Source organism: Notolabrus celidotus, chromosome 4 (genome assembly GCF_009762535.1).
Source record: "Notolabrus celidotus isolate fNotCel1 chromosome 4, fNotCel1.pri, whole genome shotgun sequence".
In the NCBI taxonomy this organism is placed as follows: domain Eukaryota; kingdom Metazoa; phylum Chordata; class Actinopteri; order Labriformes; family Labridae; genus Notolabrus; species Notolabrus celidotus.
Genome location: NC_048275.1, coordinates 18,060,774 through 18,085,480, shown reverse-complemented (window position 1 = coordinate 18,085,480; position 24,707 = coordinate 18,060,774). Strand labels below are relative to the sequence as shown.

General features: G+C 38.6%; 1 protein-coding gene across 1 annotated transcript in view; it reads left to right on the top strand.

Moving 5' to 3' along the window:
* Window positions 1–24,707, top strand: part of oprm1 (opioid receptor, mu 1) — a 45,034-nt gene that overhangs the window by 17,139 nt on the left and 3,188 nt on the right. Inside the window, 4 exon segments of the mRNA XM_034682249.1 lie at window positions 22,745–22,842; window positions 22,845–22,910; window positions 22,913–23,052; window positions 23,054–23,093. Of these exon segments, the coding sequence (XP_034538140.1) occupies window positions 22,745–22,842; window positions 22,845–22,910; window positions 22,913–23,052; window positions 23,054–23,093 (344 nt within the window).

Here is a 24,707-nt window from a genome sequence, read left to right as displayed (position 1 = left end):
TGATACCTATCCTTGTACATACTTGTGCGCTAAATCCTATAGTGGAGCCTCTATGTTAAAAATGACATTAATATGGACTTATTTTCAATCATTGTGTACAGATTAGGAGTCTCTTCTCTTCCCTGATACACACAGAATATGCTTCCTAATCCTCATTTACCAGACCTTCTCTTCTTCTCCTTCTGCTAAACGTACATCCTAAAGGTCACAAGTCCACTCATGTAACTTCAACAACAAGATGAGTTAAGTTTAGTACTTTTTTCAACATAGGAAGTTCAATGGGCATATTATTTATATCCTGCCTGGCTTTTCCTCTTATTTATATTCTTGTAGTGACTATATTAAATATAAACAACAAATTCAGGTACAAAAATAAATTCAACTATTAGCATTAACATTTCATGCCAGAAAACGTCCACAGTGATTCATACTGGCAGACCGCACATAGTTGTATCTCATACACATGAATGCATCAGTAACCTGTACAAACACACTGCTGTGGTCTTTACAGCAGATCATTTAGTGGTATTATCAGATGATTTGCTTGACGCAGGTTTTGATTTATCTGTCCATCTGTTGTCCTTCCAGTTACTAAGGTTGGATAAGAGATCAGGAGAAAAGACACTAAAACTTGAACAAAGAATCCGCTTTAAGAGAGGAGGATCTCTTGCAACCAGCACACCATTTCTCCACAGTATCAATCCCTAAAATTACCTCACTAATATCCCCTCCCTGTGTCCCTCCTCAGCCAAACCTTTCTCACGTGTTGCTTGTCATCAGGGATTTAAAACAGCAGGTGTGCTGTATATACTTATACACTTATACACTCATGGCTTTATGCTTGTCGCTGTGATTTCTCTGCTTAAACTGAGCATCCTGTGATAAAGCTATCAGTCATCATAAGCTGTTTTGTTTTTATGTCAATGCACACATTGAGCTCAGCAAAATCAATCCCAACCACTTTAGAGTAATGAAATTGTATCCCATTTTTAGAATTACTATGACAACACAGTTTTGGTACAGATGAAAGGTTGGATGTGTTAAATGAGGTGACAAGCTCTGCATGAAAGTCTCGTTTGATTACTAAATAAGTATGCATATGTTGAGACCCCATTTACAATCAGCCAACATGCCACCTCATTTAGCTCTTCAGATTCTATACAATTATGTGCTTTCAATTAATTCATCAGTTCCTCTTTTTACACAGTGAGCCAATTATGTAAGTCAAGATTATCAGTATTGTGTACATTGAAAACTGAATATTGCATTCAGACCTTACTGGGGGACGAAATCACAAAGTAATCAAGCGGCTTTTGATCAGTGCTAATTAATCCATTTGTGTATTTTGGAGGCTTACTCAGCCTTTTTTGTGCAAATGAGCTGGTAATTCAGAATAGCAATATGTGGGAGTGAAATTACTTGCATCCTCAGAGCGTAACTGATGATTAGGGGTGCAACAGATCAAAAACTCACGGTTCGGATCGGATCACGGTTTGAGTCACGGATCGGATCATTTTTCGGATCAGCAAAAAAAAAAAAAGAAAAAAAAAGACAAATACAACTTTGTCCCTCCATTTATTTTGTAAAACACTTTTAAACTTTTGCCAATAAAATAAAAACAAGATTCATCTCAAAATGTACTGCTTGTGCAAAGCACCCTATCTGTGGGCCCAGTCCTGCCTCATTCACTGCATTTCATGGCATGGCAAGTGAAGGAGAAGAGGAACTTCAAAAGTTTCACTCCATTCTTCTTTCAATCGTTGATTTTCACCGTCCACTTTTCTTTGAGCTGCAAACTTGGAACACACCGTTTGATTCTAGGGTCCTACAGCTGGCAAAGTGCCAATATGTGAACTGCTCCATAAACGAAAGTGAAAGTTAAAAATTTCACTCGCAGCAGTGGACTCTAAGTGACCCATTAACAGGCTGTCTGCGTATCGTTGACATGGAGACAAGTCCCGGTAAACACAAGGTGACCCGACCAAAACACAGAGTGAAGGAATAACAGTTCGGGGGCCACAAATAGGCGGCCGGACGCGGCCCGCGTATTGACGGCCTCTGGTCTAGTGGGTGCGCGACGGAATTTCATAACGTGGCTCAAGCACATTCAGCATTCACTGTATTTCACAGGGAAACCAAAATGCTCCCATACATGTGACTTACAAGATGCAGGAGGTTTTTCAAGTTCCTCTGCTCCTTCACTTACCATGACTACCGCTGCGCTTGACGAGTGAGTGTGGATTGCACATGCAGCCATCACGTGAACGCGTGCAACTTTTTTCATCAAGCGATCCGCAGACCACGTCCGTGCCGAACCGTGGAGAGGCATCCGTACGGATCACGGATCAACGATGATCCGTTGCACCACTACTGATGATTGCAGTGTAGTTTTTTTTCTAAGGTCAAGTTTAGATATCAAGCAATCATGACAGTTTCTTTTTTTTTGGTATGAATTTATAAAACTACTTGAAAGCACAGTCTGTGAATACAATTCTGACATTTTTATTTTAATCAGGGGTTAACTCATCCTGTGCCTGCCTGGGGCCAAACACCTGGCCTATGGCTTGCTCCAGGGCAGGAACTGCATTAGAGGCAATGGAATTGGTTTCACATCTGTAGAGTCTGGTCTTCAAATAACCAGGAAAAAGAGCAGCCACCTTTCTTCACACATATCAACTTTACATATATTGAATTGAACTTAGTCAGCATAAGAGCGCAGTTCCAGTAGCAGAAATTTCAGGCAATTTTTCCTGCAATCAGGCTCAAGATAGGGGCAAATTGCACCAAGTTGCAAGACTTTACGGACCTGTTTTAAATTGTACATCATTACTCTATACTGTATATCCCTTCAGAATTGGACCGTGAGATGGAGAAGATGGTGGCAAATGATATACAATTTATAGCGCTTTCAACGACAGCAATCTGTGCGGGTGGAAGTTTCCCTGGAGGGTACAACTACAGAGCAGCCAAAAGAAAGACACCGTAGAAGCACTTGAAAAGATGTTTTGAAGGATATTCACATTTACATGCAGCTACAATGAGCAAGTATGACTCAGTGTTGTGGGTGAGCCTAAATGGCCTGCAATACAGACACAGCTTGGAGAATGGCTAGGAGAGCAATTAGATGCCAATTTACAGGAAAACAACATTTTGTTACAACGCACACTGCTATCAAGTGACCAGTCACAACATGCAATGTGGTTTTACCAAAGGGTGAGATTTCAGTTGCAGTCACTGTCTACATTTGTGGCTAAAACATTTCCTATTAGGACCAGAAAATCTAGAAAACAGTATTGGTAAGATGGGGAAATGGGTTTATAATTCCTGCCTGACTTGAAGTCTCTTTATTGCTTTGAGAGCATATTTCCATTTCTAATGAGACAAGCTTCTGAATTGATGGCACAAAGTCCCCCTCTTTCTCTCTCTCTCTCTTGTTAAAAGTCAATTTGACCCGCCCAACAGTTGAAGAAACTCTTCCCGCAATCAACAGACACAAAACATAGCCTGATCCCTGAAATAAGATGACATTTGCTGGAATAGAACTAAAACACCATGAATTAATTAATGGATGGACTGGTCCAGACAATCCATGCAGGACTACAAGTATGAAGCAGTCAAAGGAAAGTATACAGGGAGAGAGTCTTTAATTAAAACAGTCCAGCCAAAATTACTTTGGCCCATCCAAAATTAAAATCCTAATGATTGCCCGGCTGAAAAGCTCCAACACAGACTCAGACACTGAGGCATTAATCCCCTACAGAAAAAAAACTTAATTACTGATATTATCCACACGATGCAAACATGGAGAACTTCTGGAAAAATATAAGTGCGATGGGCTTTACACCTCAACATGAACGAATTCAAAACCAATGTTCAAAAATGTAAAATAATGTATACAATTAAAAGATAGAAAAAGCACAAAGGGCTAGAAGCAGTAAGAGAGAAAAGTAGTAGAGAGTTAAGCCTGAAATCCATAGGAAGTGTGTGCGTTACTTTCTGTAAGTGCCAGGATTTAGGTCCATCCAATGGTTTGGGCCCTGTTACACTGGAGGCATATTTGAAGTGTAGTGCAGTTGTGAACAGCCCGGGGCAGCTGGGCTCAGTTTAGAGAGAAAAGCATACTAACAACAGATTACAATGCCTTTATGTGGTTGATTCAGTGCTCATTTGCATATTATTCTGTGACTTGTGTGCTTCTACCGTTGGTGAGTATGCTACTATACAGTTTTGATTTATGCAGGTTTATTCTGTTATGAATTTGTTCTACTTTATTGTGCTGTTACCTTTAGACAAAGTCAGCCTGGATTGTGGATATATGGCTGTTTCGTAGTAACAATATATCAATCTTCAAGCAGTATTTATTTTCTATACAATTTGATGTACGGTCGAGGGGCTTTACAGAGTGTTTTATTTTGAAATTGATCAGATGGTATATGCCGTACTTCCTGTCAAGGTATATTTTCTCTGTTCTGCTTGATGCATTCTGGACGTGGGCCCCCTCAAAATTGGACTTGCGTATCTTTGTCGTAGCATAGCTGTCACAGTTATCACCTGCCACACCTGCTCAGCCTCTCAGCCCACTACATTTCCACTCCCCTTCGTTTACCTGAACCACACTCTCCTCATTAAGCCAACACAAATCACCTGTTTCTCATTACCTGCTGCCAGTATTTAAGTCCCGGTTTCAGCTCACTCAGTGCCAGATTGTTCTCACTGCAAATGCAAGACTCTCCAGCACTTTTCCTCGGACTGATCTCCCGGTTTCGACCCTGCCTGTCCCCGACCTACCTTCCTCGTTTCTGCCCTGGTAACTACCTCAGCCCTCTGTCCCCGACCAAGAGATTTGCCTGCTCCTCGTCTGTTTCCAGCCTGATCCTCCACACAGCGAAACCAGCTTCTCAACAGACATTGTGTGACCGGGTTAGTAAAGACTGTTACCTGCTGTTTCCTCCGGGCTCCAGTGTGCTGCTTTTGGGTTCACCCTCACACCCGTAACAATAGCAGGGAGATGCTTCTGAGATGGAGCTGAGATGCCTCATAGAGCTCACTTTCAAAACAGTAGCATTGACAAAAACTGTCTCGGATTAGTGGATCAGCGTGCAGCGCTGACAGAACACAATGCACACGCCTCCTGTGGAAACTGGATGGTCACAGCCATCATAGAGATACAAGCATTTCAAAGAGATATAAGCACTAAGGAAAATAAAATAAAATACAACAATAAATAAATAAAAGCTATAAAAGCATTAAAAGGAAATGAGAACAATAAAGGACATATAAGCATTATCCAAGCAATAGAAGCACGGCATAAAAAAAATAAAGGCAATAAATCAAAGTAATAAAATGGAAGCCAGAAAGGCAATTCAATAAATTGATAGCAATAAAAAGTTGAGGAGGTGAGGGAAAAAACAAGTAGAGGAATATTAAGAAAAAAGGTCAGATAGGACAGCAAAATGAGGATAAAGCAATAAGAAGACATCTTTTAAAATCAATTCTATTAAAGTGACTCTGTGAGCCTTATCTCTTGGTATTTTGAGTCGATGGCCCAAAGTAAATTAACGTGTCAACATGAGTCACAAATGTATATGCACAGAATTGTTATCTTCTATTAAAGGTGACATATCATGCAAAATTGACTTTTTAATGGTTCTCTACCTGAAATATGTTTCCCTGGCATGTCTACAAACCCCCGAGAATGAAAAAAATCCATTCTGCCCCCGTTCTGATTTCTCCACTTTTCTGTAAATGTGTGTGAAACGAGCCGTTTCAGACTTCCGTGTTTTTGTTACGTCACAACAATATCCGGTCTGTAACGGAGTCAGAGCTCAGAGCTTGTTCAGCCCATAGACTCATAGACTGTATAAATACAACTCAACCCCTCCTCTGTTTTTCATTACCTGCACAAATGTGTGGTAACAAGGAGCTTAGGAGGGAGGCATGCTAGTTGTCTAGGCTGTCTTAATAAACACAAAGGTCGGTTTTACTCCCCACGTCTGCAGATTTGAAGATCTAGGGGATGATTTTTATTTATTATGGAAAAGTGCTAGCGCTAGTTAGCATAGCCACATAGCTACATGTCGTAGCTGTAGCTGTGTATCAAGAAACACGTCTACATACTGATAAATAAAACAACAAGAAACACTAAATCTGTGACCAATCGTTTAGAAAGGTCCTGCTGCAGGCGCCTCTCCGTCAGGATCAGATTCTGGATCAGATTCAGAGGGTTGAAGTAACGTGATCTGTGAGCAACCGTGTATATTCAGCCAACATGTAAACATTAGATCAACGTGCTGGAGAGCCGAGGCACATCCACTTCCTGAGGGGGCGTGGTCAGAGAGAAAACCGACTGTTCTGCGGAGGGCTGAAGAAGAGCGCTTTTCAGGCATGCCAAAATCTGATTTCAAAGTGTTTTTTTGAGCATAAACTTTAAAGACATGTTTTGGGGACCTCTTAGACCAATATGTATTGATGAAAAAAGCGTGATATGTCACCTTTAAGGTAGAAAACAGTTGTAGCCAGCATACTAACAACTGCTAACCAGCTCTGTGCACCTTAACAAAAAAAAAGAGAGTAAAATGGGCCTTCCTCATGACAGCACTTCTACCTCTTTGATATAAAAGCAACAGAAGCCTTTCAAGGAGACCAGAAAAGGTAACTCATCACTGCCTGGAAATGATGTTTTTCGCTGCCCATGAGCAGTTCAGGTTCTCTGCTTGCAGTGAAGTTCAGCTAGACTCAAAATACTTAGATCACCGATGTGTGTGGTCACAGATCAACAGAGCTCATAGCTGACCTCACCCGTGATGATACTTTGAGAAACTGGCTCAAAACCAGAGTCCTTAAATTTGTAATAAGGTCGCACTTTAAAGAACTCAGGACTAAACTAGAGACTACATAAATAATGGACATAGTCTCAGCAGCATCACCCAGTGGTTTCTGACAAGAGGTAATGGAGCCTAACCATGGGAAATGCTGACTCAACCTAACTTTTGATCACTAAACTGGCAAAGAGGTGAAGCTGGTGCAGGCCTTAAGCCACCTGGTAAATGGCTACTGCCCACTAGTCTGTCAACTGCACCATGCCTTATGTTATGCAAACTTATGCAAACGTCTTAGCCTTAACATGATCAAAACAGATAGGTTATGTAAAAAATGTAATCCCATTAAGGTGTGACAAATAAAGAAATGAGCTTCAGAGACCATTACTGGTTTTGTGTCAAATTTTTAGATGTGCTGTAAAATGGGACGTTTTCACATGGGATCTAATGAGGATTCCTTTGGAGCAAGCCTCGTTTTGAACACCAGAGATGCTGCTTGGACTTAACATCTATTTTAGCATCTATTTTAATTTGAGGGTGGAGGGACTAAATACACTCCCAAGAGTCCTGCTTCAGCAGTCGTAGTGAGGTACAGGAACCTTTGGGTTGGACTTTGTTTATTAATCAAGCAATGCGTCACCTCTCAAACTTCTCTACTGCATTGCAATATCTGATGTTTTATAAAAGATGAAATGAATTCATGTTGTTGCTGTACTAGCTTAAAGAAGAGTGAGATAACAAGAGAAAGTTCAAATGAGCTGAGTGCACCAGTGAGAAAACAAAGTAAGTGAAGAGGAGACATAAACATTTATTTGCCGTAGCTGTAAGAGGGTTCTACATCAGGTTGAATTAAGTAACCATCAAACTCGACTAGTTTGTCTACTTTGGAGTTTCACTGTCTTTTATCGTGTCAGCATGTTTGAACACAAGGGGATTGAGCAAAAGGAAGCTTTAGCCCAGTTCCTTTGTGGCTCTTGATTCAAAAAGGCCTGTAAGTCTTTTATTCAAAGGCCTTCTTGTAGCACTGTTATGCCCCCCCCACTTCAACCCCCTGTCTTTTTTCACTCACTTCACAAGTATTCTTTGTCAGTTTTTGTCTCTCTTTGGATCATCTACAGGAGCTTGCCTAGGGCAGGCTAAGTGTGATTCATGCCAATAAAATCAGAACATCTCTAAAAGCCTTTTTATCCATGTCAGAATAAGTGCCAAATCTCAATCAGTCTGTCATGGCCGCTGACAATGTGTGCGTGGGTCCATTACCAACATTTAAGACTGTACTGGGATCAGTTTCCCCTGCAGTGTATTCCCAGTGGGCCTTGTGTAATGACTTCCATTTACTGGAATGATTTCCAAGAGAGTTCTAAAAAAAAAACAATAATTGGGTCTTGCTTCAATTCAGAGTACACCACATGGGAAATATGGTTTGCAAACATATTATCACTATAGGCCCTAAGTATCCGCTGTCATGAAAACAGAAAAGAGGAGTCATTTATTCATTGTCTCTAATGGTAAAACGTGTTTATCTCAGTCCTTGTTAGCCAAAATCTGACCATAAAACATGTCTATTAATGTTTTCCTTTTTCAGTTACGTGAAAATCCAGCTACATCCCTCTATACGACTTATAACAAAAATATTAGACCTAATGTCTGACCGTTTCTCTGTTGAAGTGATTTCTCACATTTTCACATTTTATAGCCCTGCAGTCTCTGGACTCAATTTATTCTTCACAGTAATTCTATCAACCTTTTATTCAACAATATTTTATACAAAGATTAAACTACCATAGCTGTAATTATGAGCCTCATTACCAATTTGCACTGAAACATACTCATCTTAAATCTTATATTGTGGTTTTCACTGAGGACACCTTTTTTTTTTTTTTTTACTGAACAATGGCTACAGGTTTCATTAAAGGCCAGCAGAGTTACTGTTAAGAACCCTTGCAGTAAACACACCTGTTCTCCTTATTGTGTCAGTTTTATACAGACTATCATGGTGCCTAGATGATCATTTTACATGGATTTATTGATACTCTGATATGTTTTCCAGAACAAGTTGTTCACATGTTTGGTTTATGTTTAATAAGTAAAAGAACACTGGATGATTATTGATACCAGAGGTTGCTTTAGACATTCTCACAATCTCCCAGAGGGGGTCATTAAAATTCAGTCCTAAGGTGTATTGCCTGTCATTTTTATTTAAGTTTTTCTGAGGATAATGATACTGGATCAGTCTCTTAAACAATTAAATCACACCTCTTGTTAGAAGTCAAATGAACCCTTTTCGAAAAACATCCACGATGATGAACTACAGTCACAGTTTAGTTTGGCAGGTGTTTGCTGGCTAATGTGATCAGCACTGTTGACTCAGCTTGGACAGCTGATCTGTCTTGTTCACAACTGAGCAAACGTTTGCTGTGTTTCTTAGAGGTTCATGTGCATATATATTTGGAGGGGACTTTCTGCATATTGACATTGCTGTGTGACACTATATGGTGGATGGCTCTCATTATTCCCATCTGTCAACGTGATGGGAAGCCTTCACATTTGTTTGACATGGTTCATGGTTCAGTGAAGGCAATGTCTGACTAGTACAGACATTCATTATCCCCAGTTGATAGTTTAACATGACATTAGTGACACCCTGATACATTTTTTATTATTTTTTATTACAAGATTTTCCTTTGTATATATAAAATGACCCAGCTGTTCAATCTACATTTTGTGTATACATTTATGGTCCTCTGAGTTGTTTTACTTTGATCCTCACCTGACTTTTCATTAAGCCCAACCAACTGATGAAAATCTTTCTAAACACCTCAAACTGCACAAACATTCATGGTTCCCAGAGGATGGGTGATAATGGCTTTGTAATCTTCTGATTGGTCTTTTACCAATCAATCAATCAATCAATCAATCAATCAATCAATCAATCAATCAATCAATCAATCAAAAAAGTCAAATATAAAAAAGTGCCAATTCACAAAATGTTATCTGAAAATGCCCCATGGATCTCCATGGTGGCTGATGCTGATCATCTAACCTGCTCCCGGGCAGGTTATGTTCATGATAGGAGATCGGTTTGTAAAATACAACTGCCTATTGACTAACCAATCTGCTTGATCATAAAGCTCTGCGATCTAATCAGGAGGGGAGGAGGTAGAGAGACTGGAAGGACACTTTATCTACCTGTATGATTTAAATTCTGAAAATATAAAAATGAAGTTATTGATTGTGCTTTCCTGACATCAGTCTTTATCAGGGAACTGAAATACGTTTACACCAGAGATGTAAGATGTAAAATTATGTGTGCTTATCATTTCAATCATTTTTATTATCTTCATACTGGTCTGTTTGATACCATCAGGCTGCAGCTGAAATATTAAAACTGTCACACACCACAAACGAAATTAAACCAAAAATCAGTTTCTGGGAATAAATGGGAGTTATTACAGTCAGATCTATCTCACACAATGGGAAAGTTCTGTTATAAAACTTAGTTTGGGCATTTACTTCTGTCAGTTATTCCTTTATTTTGCAAGTGCAGAGCGTGTTTATTGTAGTCTGAATTATGTTTTTAATTTCACATTTTCTAATATCATAGTTTGCAAAAGATGAACTTGCTTTGTAGCATAGGCCTCAGGTCTGGGCCGCACTCTTTGTATTATTTACAAAGACCCAACATCAAGACAAGATAACAGGCAGAAACCTCGAGCAGAACCAGACTTGCGTTGAAAAGCCATCTGCTTAGACCACGCTAGGCTGGAAAATAAGGAGGGGGAGAGGCAGAAAGAGAGATGGATAGAGACAGACAACATCAACAATAATTACAACACAGCTCATACAGACTTATGATTAAATTGCCAATTACTATGTTAAAAGTATGTGTACGGTTTGCAGGAACGCAAATTAATGATAATAGACTGATCTTAATTTGATGGCAGTTCAAGCCAACAGATCTAATAGTAGATGGTAATAGAAGGAGAAGGAAAGATCATATCAATTAAGGCTCCCAGAAAGATCTATGGTATTAACTTTAGTGGGACATGAAGAGGTTCATTGTGATGAGCTTCACATTTCAGTTTGTATAATATGTTGTTTTGCGTGTCCTGCTGTTGGCTTGTCTTTAATATGAGTATGACATCCCTGCAGAGTGGTAAGTGAGAAATCCATACATCAGGGGTGATAGGACAATACAGTATACACTACCGTTCAAAAGTTTGGGGTCACCCAGACAATTTTGTGTTTTCCATGAAAACTCACAGTTTTATTTATCAAATGGAGTTACAAAATGAATAGAAAATATAGTCAAGACATTGACAAGGTTAGAAATAATGATTTTTAGTTGAAATAATAATTTTGTCATTCAAACTTTGCTTTCATCAAAGAATGCTCCCTTTTCAGCAATTACAGCATTGCAGACCTTTGGCATTCTAGCTGTTAATTTGTTGAGGGAATCTGAAGAAATTTCACCCACGCTTCCTGAAGCACCTCCCACAAGTTGGATTGGCTTGATGGGCACTTTTTGCGTACCATACGGTCAAGCTGCTCCCACAACAGCTCAATGGGGTTGAGATCTGATGACTCCGCTGTCCACTCCATTACAGACAGAATACCAGCTGCCTGCTTCTTCCCTAAATAGTTCTTGCATATTTGAAAGTGTGCTTTGGTCATTGTCCTGTTGTAGGAGGAAATTGTCTCCAATCCAGCGCTGTCCACAGGGTATGGCATGGCGTTGCAAAATGGATTGATAGCCTTCCTTATTCAAAATCCCTTATATCTGGTACAAATCTCCCACTTTACCAGCACCAAAGCAGCCCCAGACATCACATTACCTATACCATGCTTGACAGATGGCGTCAGGCACTCTTCCAGCATCTTCCACTTGTTCTGCATCTCACAAATGTTCTTCTGTGTGATCCAAACACCTGAAACTTCGATTTGTCCTGTCCATAACACTTTTTTCCAATCTTCCTCTGTCCAATGTCTTGTTCTTTTACCCATATTAATCTTTTCCTTTTATTGGCCAGTCTCAGATATGGCCTTTTCTTTGCCACTCTGCCCAGAAGACCAGCATCCCAGAGTCACCTCTTCACTGTAGACGTTGACAACTGGCGTTTTGCGGGTACCATTTAATGAAGCTGCCAGTTCAGGACCTGTGAGGCGTCTATTTCTCAAACTAGAGACTCTAATGTACTTGTCTTCTTGTACTGTTGTGCACCGGGGCTCTCACTTCTCTTTCTACTCTGGTTAGAGCCTGTTTGTGCTGTTCTCTGAAGGGAGTAGTACACATCATTGTAGGAAATGTTCAGTTTCTTGGAATTTCTCGAATGGAATAGCCTTCAGATACTCAACTAGCTCAAAGAAAGGCCAGTTTTATAGCTTCTCTAACCAGCAAAACCCTTTCAGCTGTGCTAACGTAACTGGGGTTTTGAAGGATTTTCTAATCATCCATTAGCTTTCTAACGCAATTAGCAAGCCCAATGTACCATTAGAACACTGGAGTGATGGAATGGGGCCTCTATACACCTATGTAGATATTCCATTAAAACCAGACGTTTGCAGCTAGAATAGTCATTTACCACATTAACAATGTATAGAGTGTATTTCTGATTAATTTAATGTTATCTTCATTGAAAAAAGCAGTACTTTTCTTTCAAAATAAGGAAATTTCTAAGTGACCCCAAACTTTTGAACGGTAGTGTATATAGTATGATTATATGAACTTTACAACTGTCTTGAGATTATGCAATACCTATACCATTGTGCTCTTCTCTTTAATATCTCTAGATCAATAAGATTGTTGTGGTTAATGGTGCAAATGAACAAAGAGTGCTCATTTATGGCAGTATTGGATTTTATAAGAAATAAGTGTGATGGTGTACGATGATTTGTAAGGCATTTAGATCAGTCAAAAACCAATTTTCCAGTCTGGTTAGTTTACAAATACAGCCACACATACAGATCAAAGTAGATTTGCCAATGTCCTTTATCATGATGTTGCACATACATCAATATTGTAATGTTGGGAGTTTGTACACCATGTTGGAGAATCTGCTACATCTTTGTGTCCCAAAGCACAGACAAATTTCAGCTTCCTGACACTACTCACCACAGAAACATGCCCAGCAGTCAGACAGACACGCACAGTCACACACTGTGCAACCTAATCCATCATGCTCCTCACAGCGTGCATGGACAGTGTTATTGGTGAGAGCCAGAGGCATACAGATGTCTGTTCACATGGGCAGTCTCTGTTTTGCAGCCCCCGACTTAATGGTTTATCTGCACCCAGCAGCAGCCCATGAATCACACACGAGGTTACACACACACACCAGTCAGCTTGGCAGGGTGCTGATGAATTATGTTTAGCTCCTCTGTGTAACAAAAGGCACTGAAAAATGTATCTGCTCTGGTTCCAAACTGTTGAATGCAAGTGCGTAGGTTTCATCTTGACGTCTGTGAAAACATGGTGGCTAGACTGTTGACTCACCAAAGGCTTGCTCTAAAGATACACAGAGCTCCGACTGGAGCTGAAATGGTCTGAACTCAAAATGTCCAGCCAAGTTATTGGTCTCTTATAATCTGTTAGCCTTCCAACATCTGTGTGACACTTTTAACTGCTGCACCTGGCAACAGAAGCCCGAGGAAATGTTTACTCCAGCTTAATTTACAATAAGCAGTGAAAAGCTTCAGTTTAATCCATAAATAATCCTAATCACATTAAACCATTGTGTTTTTCTATCTCTCAAATCTAGAAAAATTAATAGCTTCTGCTCTATTTTCTCATCCACTTGGCTGTTATTTGTTATACCATGCTGTTAGCTAAATCAAACTGAATTAAGTTAACGCCGTCTATTAAGATTTAACGTTTTCCTTTAGGGGCCGTGTCTCCTGAACTATGTAGAGTGGAGTAAATATTCACAGTATGATGTTGAACACATTAGACAGCATCAGTTAGTGGGAATGTAATAATATAATACTATGTGTAACCATAGAAATCAAACAAAAAAGTTCAAAATCAACTCAAACACAAGATTGCTCTTGTTTGCCTCATATATATGGACTCTTTTATCCAGATAGAAACAGCCAAGGAGTGTTTATTTTTCTAATAAATGTTTCAGCATCATTATCTTCAGGTAGCATCTTCTTTTTTTTCATGTGCAAGTATCTATTTCTTGTCAAAGCTTGCTATCTTTGCTGTTGTGTATTGAGCAGCAGTAATGCAAAATAAACAACAAACAATAAGCCACACTTGTTCTGAGATATACATTTCATCATCATCATTATTACAATCACCCCCACATCACAGTCTCTAACTCCTGGTCAAGGTTGTTGCCATGGTGAAACAGAATCTTCACATGTGCAAACAGACATTTATCAACTAATTACCATTCAGGTCCATGTGAGCGGCTCCATGCTGCTTACTATATTCATAACTTGGGGACGTGTGGTGTGCAGAATGCCTTTTTCTCTCGTCTCTTCTTGTCCCCACGTGTTCTTGCGTCAGTCATTGTCCAACACAAAAAGGAAAACACTCAGATGCCATAAATAGTTGGTAAAGCGTTTATCTTTTGTTATTGAACAGCTGGGGTTGGACTCCTTTAGTCCAGTTATGAGGAAAGCACATGCAACTTAAACTGAGAGAGTTTTGAGTTTTTATGAGGACACAGCCACGCTGTACTCAGTTTGTTTTCATTCTTGTCCCTGTTTTTGAGACCACACGAGGCTCAAGTGATGGATACTTTGATCTATCATTCCGGACTGAAAAATCTCTACAGACATCGATGGTGCTTTGTACAGAAGGTCATTGTTATAAACAATAAATCTTAGTGGCATAACTCATTCTTACCTTTTTTTTCAAATGTCTCTGAATGTTTGAATTTTCGGTTTAGTAAGAAACATCTTCATAAGTGTCGCTGTGAGGGCTATGAAAAAATCTAGACCAAAAAGAAAGCACATTTTTGCATTGTGCAAGTTGTGACTGCTGCACTTACTGGAGTTTCTTTTGAGTGTTTTATACAGATAATGGGGGTACTCCTTTAGAGAACTTTAGAAACTGTTATCATGTACCAGATTCATATTTAAAGACCAAACCCTGAAGTCCCATGATTTCATTCTCCTCTTTTAAACCCTCTACTTACTTGCGTTGCCAAGTGTAAAGATGTTAAATCACTGAGCTCTGCATGGCCCACAAACAGCACCATTAGGTTATCCTTTTAACATTTTCTTTCATTTATGGCAGCAACAATGTTTGTCCAACCTTACAAAAACCATATGCCACATTTTCAAGACTTCGGATTTTTACTTTGAATGTTAAAACGAATGAGCCAAGCTGGAAATATGATGTTGTTCAAACATTGTAGCATTTAGTTGTTCATTTGTGTGTTGGACATGTTTTGCAACAATTACCCTCACACTTATCCTAATGGTCTGACCTGTGTGTTTCACAGACGAGGTTAAAAGGAGCCAAACATATTCCCTAAATCAGAAGCAATATAACCTCCAAACATGTGTTCAAGAAGGTTGTAACAAACTTCATGGTCATAAAACTGACATCTCATATTTCATTCTGTTTACAGTTTCTGATAGGCAATATATCAGACATATATGTACTCACGAGGTTATGATTGGATAGCATACATGATACAAGGCCAACATGGACAACAATATAACAATATAGTAATTTGGGAATAAGCTATTTAATTCCAAGACAATCATACAATGATACATCCCAATATCTGATCGACTGAAGAAGACTAAATGCTCTTTAAAAGGCAAAGAGCAGGATCCACGTATACCCTACACTCTGGTTTTGGTACACTAAGATGAAATTATGTACATGTTTTTAGTCAGTAAATTAAATTTACAGAACCACAGAACAGCAGATCAATGAGTCTGAAACAATACACATTCAACTGGAAATAAGGCTCATACAAGATAGATAGAAATTCCAGTGCTTGACATGTGTTTTAATGACTCCAATATGGACAATGTGCCTTCATTTCAGTCCACTGATGCGCAATGGCCAAAAGGCTGCCTTAACAGGCATGTGACATATTGCACTGGTGAACGAATACCAACAGATAAAACATTAAAGATCCCTCAGGTGGGCACAGTCCACAGCAAATCATATTCCTGTGTTTTTTTAGGCAGACATTACAGCGATGAACGTGAAATGATAATAGTGTTAGTGGTTGCTATGGTTTTCTCTAGCTGTCCCACTACAACTCTACTAATCTAGTAAGACCACTGCAGAAACCCTCATTTGTCAAAATAGCTGTCAGTGAGTCGTCTTTTTAAATTCAAACAACTAATTAAAATGAACTTTTGTACATAAATCAGCATGATAGGAGCTGACTATGATGAGAGAAACCAGGTTTGAGAAAAAAAGGTATTTGACCTGGATTTTAACTTTTTTAACTAGACGCATATTCCACCTGTTAATATGGCATTGTTTATGACCTATACAGCAGCCAGTCAGTAGCGATAGCTCTAGGTCTTTTGTCTTCAAAGTCCGTGAACACTTACGGTGTCCATATAAATAAACAGTCTATGATGTTTAACTGGTGTAAAGGTAACAGCTATAGTTGACTGTTTGCTGCGATGTCAACAATTACCACAGGGTCTTATTCAGTCAGCTTCCATTCCTCTGCAGCCTTCAGTCAATTGCTGATTGCCCGTTGTTACTAAAATAGGCTGTCACACAGGAATCCATGGGCCTTAAGTCACCAATCGCATAGAAGGTTCTCTCTCTGCAGACTTTAGAGAATCCAACTTTTCTCTTGTTTCAGCATGAAGAACTGTAATACCCTTTCTTTCTTTCTTTCTTTTTTCTCTTTCTTTCTTTCTTTCTTTCTTTTCTTTCTTTCTTTTTCTTTCTTTCTTTCTTCTTTCTTCTTTCTTTCTTTCTTTCTTCTTTCTTTCTTTCTTTCTTTCTTTCTTCTTTCTTTTCTTTCTCTTTTTTCTTCTTTTTCTTTTCTTTCTTTTTCTTTCTTTCTTTCTTTCTTTTCTTCTTTTTTCTTTTCTTTCTTTCTTTTCTTTTTCTTTCTTTCTTTCTTTCTTTCTTTCTTTCTTCTTTTCCTTTCTTTCTTTCAAGTGCCTGGAGCATCTTTTTAACAGCTGTCCACCATTGTCCCATTGTTAAATTCTTCATTGACCACTTCGTTGACCCTCTTTATGTCATTAGCGCCATCGAGAGGAGCTGGAGGAGTGATGAAGTTAGACAAGGAGAGCCAGAGAAGTCTGTTTAAGACGCTGGATTCTTTTCAATAAAATATTGATATTTGGTGCCAGGGCTCCAAAAAGTAATTCCAAAAATTATTAACAGTTTTGATTGCTGTTCCGGGGCTTCTCATTACTGTTTCAACAGATGGGGCTCATTAGGGACTGAAGCTAGAGGTTTTGCAATTTTAATTTCAATAATTTGTCATACAGTTCAGAAAGTGATCTAAGATCATTCGTCAGATATGAGTCACACCAAAGAATTTTATCATAATTCTCTGTTGAATTTGGTTATGTTAGAATAACCACCCATAATGACCTAATAAGAGCCTGTTTATGCCAGGTTATTGAAATAACAGATCACCAGTGTTGTAAAATTGTGCCTCTGCATGTGTGTCAAACAATCTAGGTACTTGAATAATGCAACCTTGGAAAAACTGCCTGCAAGACCAGACTGCAGTGTCTCTCTCTTGCTGCTGGTTGAGGGTTGGATTGTTAGCAAAAACATGTTTCTCTTCAGAACAGTCTCAAGGATAATTAACGTAAATATCAAATAATTTTCTTTCTCATGGAGAGCGATAGAGACAGAGGAGAAACAGAAGGAATGAGACAGTGTTTCCCTGCATTAGGTGGGAGCCGCAGCTAACGTATTGATGGAGGGCCATGAATTATAAATGATTTCACCGAAAGGACTGTTTTGGTTGATTTTAAGGTCCATTACTGCAGGCCGGCATGTCGCCTCTGTGCTTCAGTGGTCCACATAACGACCCAGTTGGGGTAGTTTAGAGGCAGATTGAACAATTTCTGTTGTCTGGTGTTGTTTATTCACAGACAGCATAATAAAGATTTACTTTTTCCAGACGGTTACTTCTGCAGCTTCACTGTCACTTTCTCTTACTGTGAATGATAGGCATGATATTTACTGTACACATTTTCATTTGTGGCGTTTTCGCTGCAATATAATGAGAAAATGTTTAATCTGTTGTGTAACCAGTAGAGCTTTCATTTTCTTGTCAGACTATTCTTCGAAAAAGAAAAAAAAATCTGCAGACGATCAGTATCCCCTTTATGAATGATACTTATCAAATAATTGCCTCCAACATGAAAATTAATTTAACACTTGTTAAGTAAAATGTGTCAGATTTGCTCAGTCAATATCCTGTTTGGTCTAATATACAACACAATTATAATTCTAGCAGCTCATAAATCGAAGGAAATGCCTGCTGATGGGTACTTTGTATTTTCTTCTGGGAAACATTATGTTGTTTACAAGCAATACTCCTGAATAGAAATCTATATAACCACTCATCTACAAAGGAAAGCACGCTCTTCTGAGATGTTATTTCACTGGGATTAAATGTGTCATTAGTATGATTAGAAAACTTTGAAATAAACATCTCTTCTACATTCATTTTATATCACTTGTTTTGTATATTGAATGTATCCTAAATAATTTTCCCCTTGATATGTAGTTCTCATTTGTATCCTCAAAGCAAATTTAAAAAGTCCTCTTGTGCTTCAGTTTGAGCTCACATAGCATTTGTTCAGACTAAGTTAGCAAGTGCTGTAAAAATGGGCACAAATCGTATGCAAATTGTTCAAAAGTTTTAATTAAAACAAAGAAATGAAAGCAATCAAACATGAGAGCAACTTTACAACATTACAGCAAATGAGTCTAAGCTTCATTTAATGGCATCAACAAACACCACAGGGTAAATATAGAAAAAGTGTTTCACATCAACAAGCACACAAATTCAGAGGAACCATCAACTATTATTTTCACTTGGGCACTTGGAAAATAACAGTTTGTCCTGATCTGGCCAGAGAGATTTACTGCTGACATAGGGATGGACAAGGTCTGAAATTCACAGACTCTAACTGCTCGATCATGCATTGTTTTCCCTAAAGCCCTGAATTTGATTGGAAGCAAACGTGAGCTGTATTTCGCAAATGTGTGTTCTGTGAGTTGTACCTTGTTACAGCCATGAATCAGTCTTCTGGACCCTTTTTAGATGGAGAAAGGAGGACTCACGGAGCCACTTAAAAATTGAATCGCTGTGGTCAAGCCTGGAAGATAAAAAAGGATGAAGGGTATCTCTAACTCAGGTTAAAACAATATCAGATCTTAGTTACGCAATCTTTCTAATTATAAAGAAACATAAAATCAATCAAAGATTCAATGTTGCATATCAAATATGTCAAGATTTCAGAGGTATCTTTTCAAAGCTTGGCAGCTATGTGAGGGGGTCTGATACAATGCTAAATCCTACATCAGTGTTTTAGTTGCTAAAAGCTGTCACTCTTCCAGTTTTTAAAGGTAGCCAGACAGCTGTGCTAAACAGTCTGACACTTTGTCCTTGTCATCAGGGGTAAAAGACATACAGCAGAATACCATTAGCATAACTGTGATGTGAGATATCTTTGAAGTTGTGCTGACATAGTCTAAGGGAAGCATATACAGAGAATAACTATAGGACCAAAGGCGGATCCTTGTGGCACACCACAGGAATAAGTAGTCTCAGAAATATACAGTCTAGGCAATGCAGAAAATCTAAAGAGTCCAGGGGTCTCCAGAGACTGCAGGAAAAAAAAGATAATTTCAGTACTCAAGTCTACTTGAGATAAGTGCATGGACAATTTTCTTTGCCTTTTTAATAGGACTTGTTGAACCTTTTCAATTTTTATTTAACAGAGGATAATAAATATTTCTCAAGCTTTAAACTGACCAAAGCCGTAAGAGGATGCATTCCAGCTTAAGGCTTTCAGTAAATAATGGATAATCCGTTAGGTAAAAGCTCATGGGCAAAGAATAAATTAAAGCTGAAAACTTGTTAATAAAACACTTCATTCAGGTAATTTAGACTGGATGAGGCCATTCACCTTAACGTACAACAGGGTCTACATAATCCGTGAGCTGGAGACACAACACACAGGAGAATCACAAGCTATCTTCTTCAGCCATGTTAACGACTGTCACAAAGACAATAAAGGGATGTTATTACCTCCAGCTCCAGCACACTATGCAGGGTGCAGTGACGGCTTTTTACTTCATCTCCAGGTGTCTCACAGTCCCTGTGCAAATAAAGCCTGAAATAACAAACACAATAAGCTGTCAGTGTTAGAGTTAATCAGAATTTAATGAGCTAACTGTCATCTCTGGCTAAGAGGATTTGGGATTTGAGGAGAGCGCTTGAACAAAGCAAAAGTAAATTATCTTGGAGGTAAAATGACGGTTGGGGGTTTAATAAAGTGAAGGCAGAGGGTGTAATGCATCTTTGTCACTTTGTGTATCCATATTAATTCGATAACGTAACTGTAGGGACACGTCTCTGTGGTCTTTACATGGAATAGTGCATCAACAGTGGAATCAGGGCTGTGCCTCGGGAATTAAATCAAAGGAATAATTTTACATTAAAATAACTATGCTTCATCTCATCTTGAGATAACGTGTTGTATCTTGTCACTTGTATACCATTGCAGTGTAAAAATGATAGTTTGTAATTTTATTTCTGCACTAAGTTGCCTGGCAACTGATCAAAGCCTAGAAACAATCAGACAAATAACACTTTTTTCAATTTTACACTTATGTTCTTTGACTGAAGTAACAAGCTGGATATAATATGTTATATTAAGAGCAGCTTTAAACGTCCTTGTTGATAGAATCTGCCAGCATTTTGGCAGCCATGCTCCCTGTTCTCTCTGTAGTTCATTTTAATGCTAAGCTAGGCTAACTGGCTTCTGGTTGTAGAAAATTGTTGGTACAGATTGGACGGTACTATAGATCTTTTTCTCCAACCTTTATGCTAGGCCAAACAAACCTGAGAAAATATAGAAATATAGTGTTTTCGTCTTTGAATTGTCTAATTTCTTAATTCAGATGTGTATGCCTTCAGTATTTGGCTTGGTTAGCTCTTTAATGCAGCTCCAGGCAGCTCTAAAACAACTCTCTGTCATATTGACCTTACCTAGGGACCCAGTAGAAAGCTGACATTTAAAATAATCAAATTCAAAGCAGCTTGATTAAAATGTCATCTTTCACCCTGACTGTCGCTCAGGTGTGGTCTTAGGCTGCAGGCTGGGGCTGAACTTTAACTAAATTTCAATCCAAAAATCGACATATTTCACACAATTTTACTACATTTGTTACTTTAAAAAATACAAGCAATAACTGGGTAATGACTGTTTTAATGCACCTGTCATTTGGGTCTTTTGGTCTACAGTTTATGGCATATGCAGATAATTTTAGATCTTTTTGATGTGATCCATTTTCACCCACCCCTCATGGCAAAGAGTACAGAAGATGGTAAACAGTATGTATCTCCACTGATAAGAGCTCTAAACAATCAGGCCAATTCAATTGAATGGTTTTATCCTCTACCCTAATGGATCCAAGCTCTTTCTTCTGTTGCCTATGCACACTCTCTACTAACCCTTTGAGCCCATTTCTTCTGTGCACAATTTAATCACATTGATCAAAGGGACAGTTTTCTTCTCAACACACTAAATGTAGTTTTATCCTGGTAATATCTTTAAAAACTACAGTGAGTCAGTGTCTTCACTCCTCTGTGTGCAGATATAAATTGATATTTTACAACTGATTAAAGAGGAATTTTGCTTCTACAAACAGTAGTCCATGCAGAGGGCCTGTATTATCCATAAAACATCCCATGATACTGTATTCAGCTCATTCAACTACTTCTGCTACAGTTTTGCAGTTTTGGCTGTGCATTTACACTCCACACATGATATTAAAAGTCGGGAGTTTCATATTTGAGGTGTTTTATGTGCAGAAACAAAGTAATTATACTTAAATTACTTTGTTGTGCTGTACTTGTGTCCCAGTAGTGCTGTTGTTTTCTGTTGTCTAAAACGATTGCATCTATATTTCTACTTTCTGAAAAGGAACCAAAAAGAGAACATGAATTCATTTTCACTTTCAACAAGTCCTGGAAAAATCACAAATGCTTGCTTGTGGATATTTGTAGACAAGTGAGCCTGGTTAACTTTGGCGTCTTATGGTTTTCCTATGAGAAATTAACCCGTTATGGTCCCATCTGTCAGATAGTTTATCAGATAGTTCAGTGTTCGTTTTACCAAAAGACACAAAAAAGGACTACAAATAAAATCAAAACAACAAGAAAGAGACAAAAATGTACAACAAGATCCAAAACAAGGTCAAAATGATTGACAAGAGACACATAAGGACAACGATGAGAGAGAAAATAACCACAAAGATATCCAGAACAATTATAGAAAGGAATGACTATAATGATACACAAAAGGCTAAAAGTGGACCAAAAATGCCATACAGGACTTTGAACTACTTTAAAACATGGAATAAGTACAAAGAGAGACAGAACTACAGAGTGGCTACACAGAAACACCAGAGGACTACAATGTGGACTAAAAAGACTTCAAAGTGCCTCAAACATCAACACAAAAAACTACAAAGACATACAGAACTGAGTTATGACTACAATGACACAACATGACTAATAAAAACTTTTAATGACTTCAAACAACTACAAAGAGATTCAAAATGACAACAAAGAGACATCTAACAATTAAAAAATATTTCAAACTATACTTCAAAGGGACACATGAAGACAACAAAGGATGCAGACAATTTTTTTCTTCTTTTAATTCCTTTGAATATCTTGCCTTGAGTCCGTTTTCTTCAATACATCCCTCTTTCTGTGCAGATACACTAAAATGAAGACTGCAACCAATATCTACATCTTCAACCTGGCCCTGGCTGACACCTTAGTCACCAGCACGCTACCATTCCAGAGTGTCAACTACTGATGGGGACCTGGCCGTTTGGGGACATGCTGTGCAAGATGGTGATGTCCATCGACTACTACAACATGTCACCTCCATCTTCACGCTCACCACTATGAGCATAGACCGCTACATTGCTGTGTGCCACCCAGTCAAAGCTCTGGACTTCAGGACACCACGCAACGCCAAGATCGTCAACGTCTGCAACTGGATTCTCTCCTCCGCCATCGGGACTGCCTGTCATGTTCATGGCTTCAACTGCCGTCACTCGTAGCACAACTCTTTTACACTGTTGTTTCTACACTGCATGAATGTAAGTTGTTTTACTTTGCATTAAATATGCTCCGATACCTTGCATCCTTCCTTAAAAGGAAAACACATACTTAGATCTGTGAGAGGGCCGGGTAGAGAGTAGCCTTTTAATATCAGTGCGATAAAAATATCCATCTTGTAGGAGGAAAAAAACATAGACTGCTGACATTTTACTAGCTTTGACTAACAACACATCGACTGTTGTTGTTTCATTGTCGTGCAATCCAATCAGCGTGTTAGGGGCGTTAAGGTGCTGTCAGAGGCAAATACTCAGATTGGCAACAATATCAATCAACTCGTATTGTGCATGAAAAGAAACTTGTTGGAAAGTCATATGAAAGACCAGCAGACAGAAGAAGACAGTTAAATATTGTCTCCCCTTCAAATAAGCTTAAACTTTGTTAATGCAAGAAATAATTATATTCTTTCAACCAAATAAAGGAATGAACTAAATGCCAAGAGACACATTCAGTTCATGCTCTGCACTCCAGCTGAGATAAAATGCTTCTGTTCTCCAGCAGCTCTATAAAAGGAGACAGGTCACTTCTTTCTGTACAACTGCACAAAAGACCGATTCAATGCTACATGGCTGGTCAGTCACTAATATAAGTATCTGCATCAAAGGAGCTACCTACAGAGACAGGTTTCTCTTGCAGGGAGTCTCTGTGAAATTAAAGAAGTAATGGAGAAATAAGAGCCCTCGAAATAGCTGAAGTGTGATACACTGAGTTTAGAGTGAAAAGCTCCATAAAAGTTCCATGAGGTGTGAAGTTTACCTTTATTATTGAGGCTGGATAATGGGGACATGCACCAGTGTAGATGCCTGGGGTTGTTTGATAACAGAACAGTGATAAATTAGTGAGTAGTTTATTTCATTTCTAGATCAACAAACCTTGTGGTCTCACTTTCAACACATTACTCATGTAGACGCCAAAAAGATTTCAATCTTTCTGACTTGTAAGCTCACAATGTCCCAAAGGGAGTTACAAAACCAGCCAAAATACACAAAATACATTAACTTTAATGTTCTGCCCAGTTAACAGCGAACAAGGGCATGGAGACAAGAGATTGCATGTAGCTATTAAGCAGGGGTGTCAGGGGTTCATTTTTAAGCATTGACCTCTTCGAAACCAGGTCAATCACGTCCAGTATTTACTCCAATGAAAATGACTTTGGCAAATGAAAGGAAAAACACACAACACTACAAAGACTACATCAGAGGAATGATTAGAGCTGAAACAATTTGTCAAGAAAATTAACAAGATAAATATTGTGATTACTGTTTATTCATTTAAAATAGACAAGCAACAATTTTCTATTTGCACAAAGGTCATGTGACTACTTTAGAAAGAAAGGAGTCTCTTGTGGTTTCAAGCTCTGATATCTCTAAGTGTGTCATTTCTTTAATAGCTCTTATAATGCCTTTACAGTTACACAGAAAGATGTTTTCAATTAGCATCAAACAAAGGACAGAAAAAGCTAGTATTTAGCTTGAGTTGAGGTAAAGCATGAGATATTTTGGGCAAGGTGGAGCCCAGAAAGGACTTCAATTCACCAAATCAAGTGAAACAA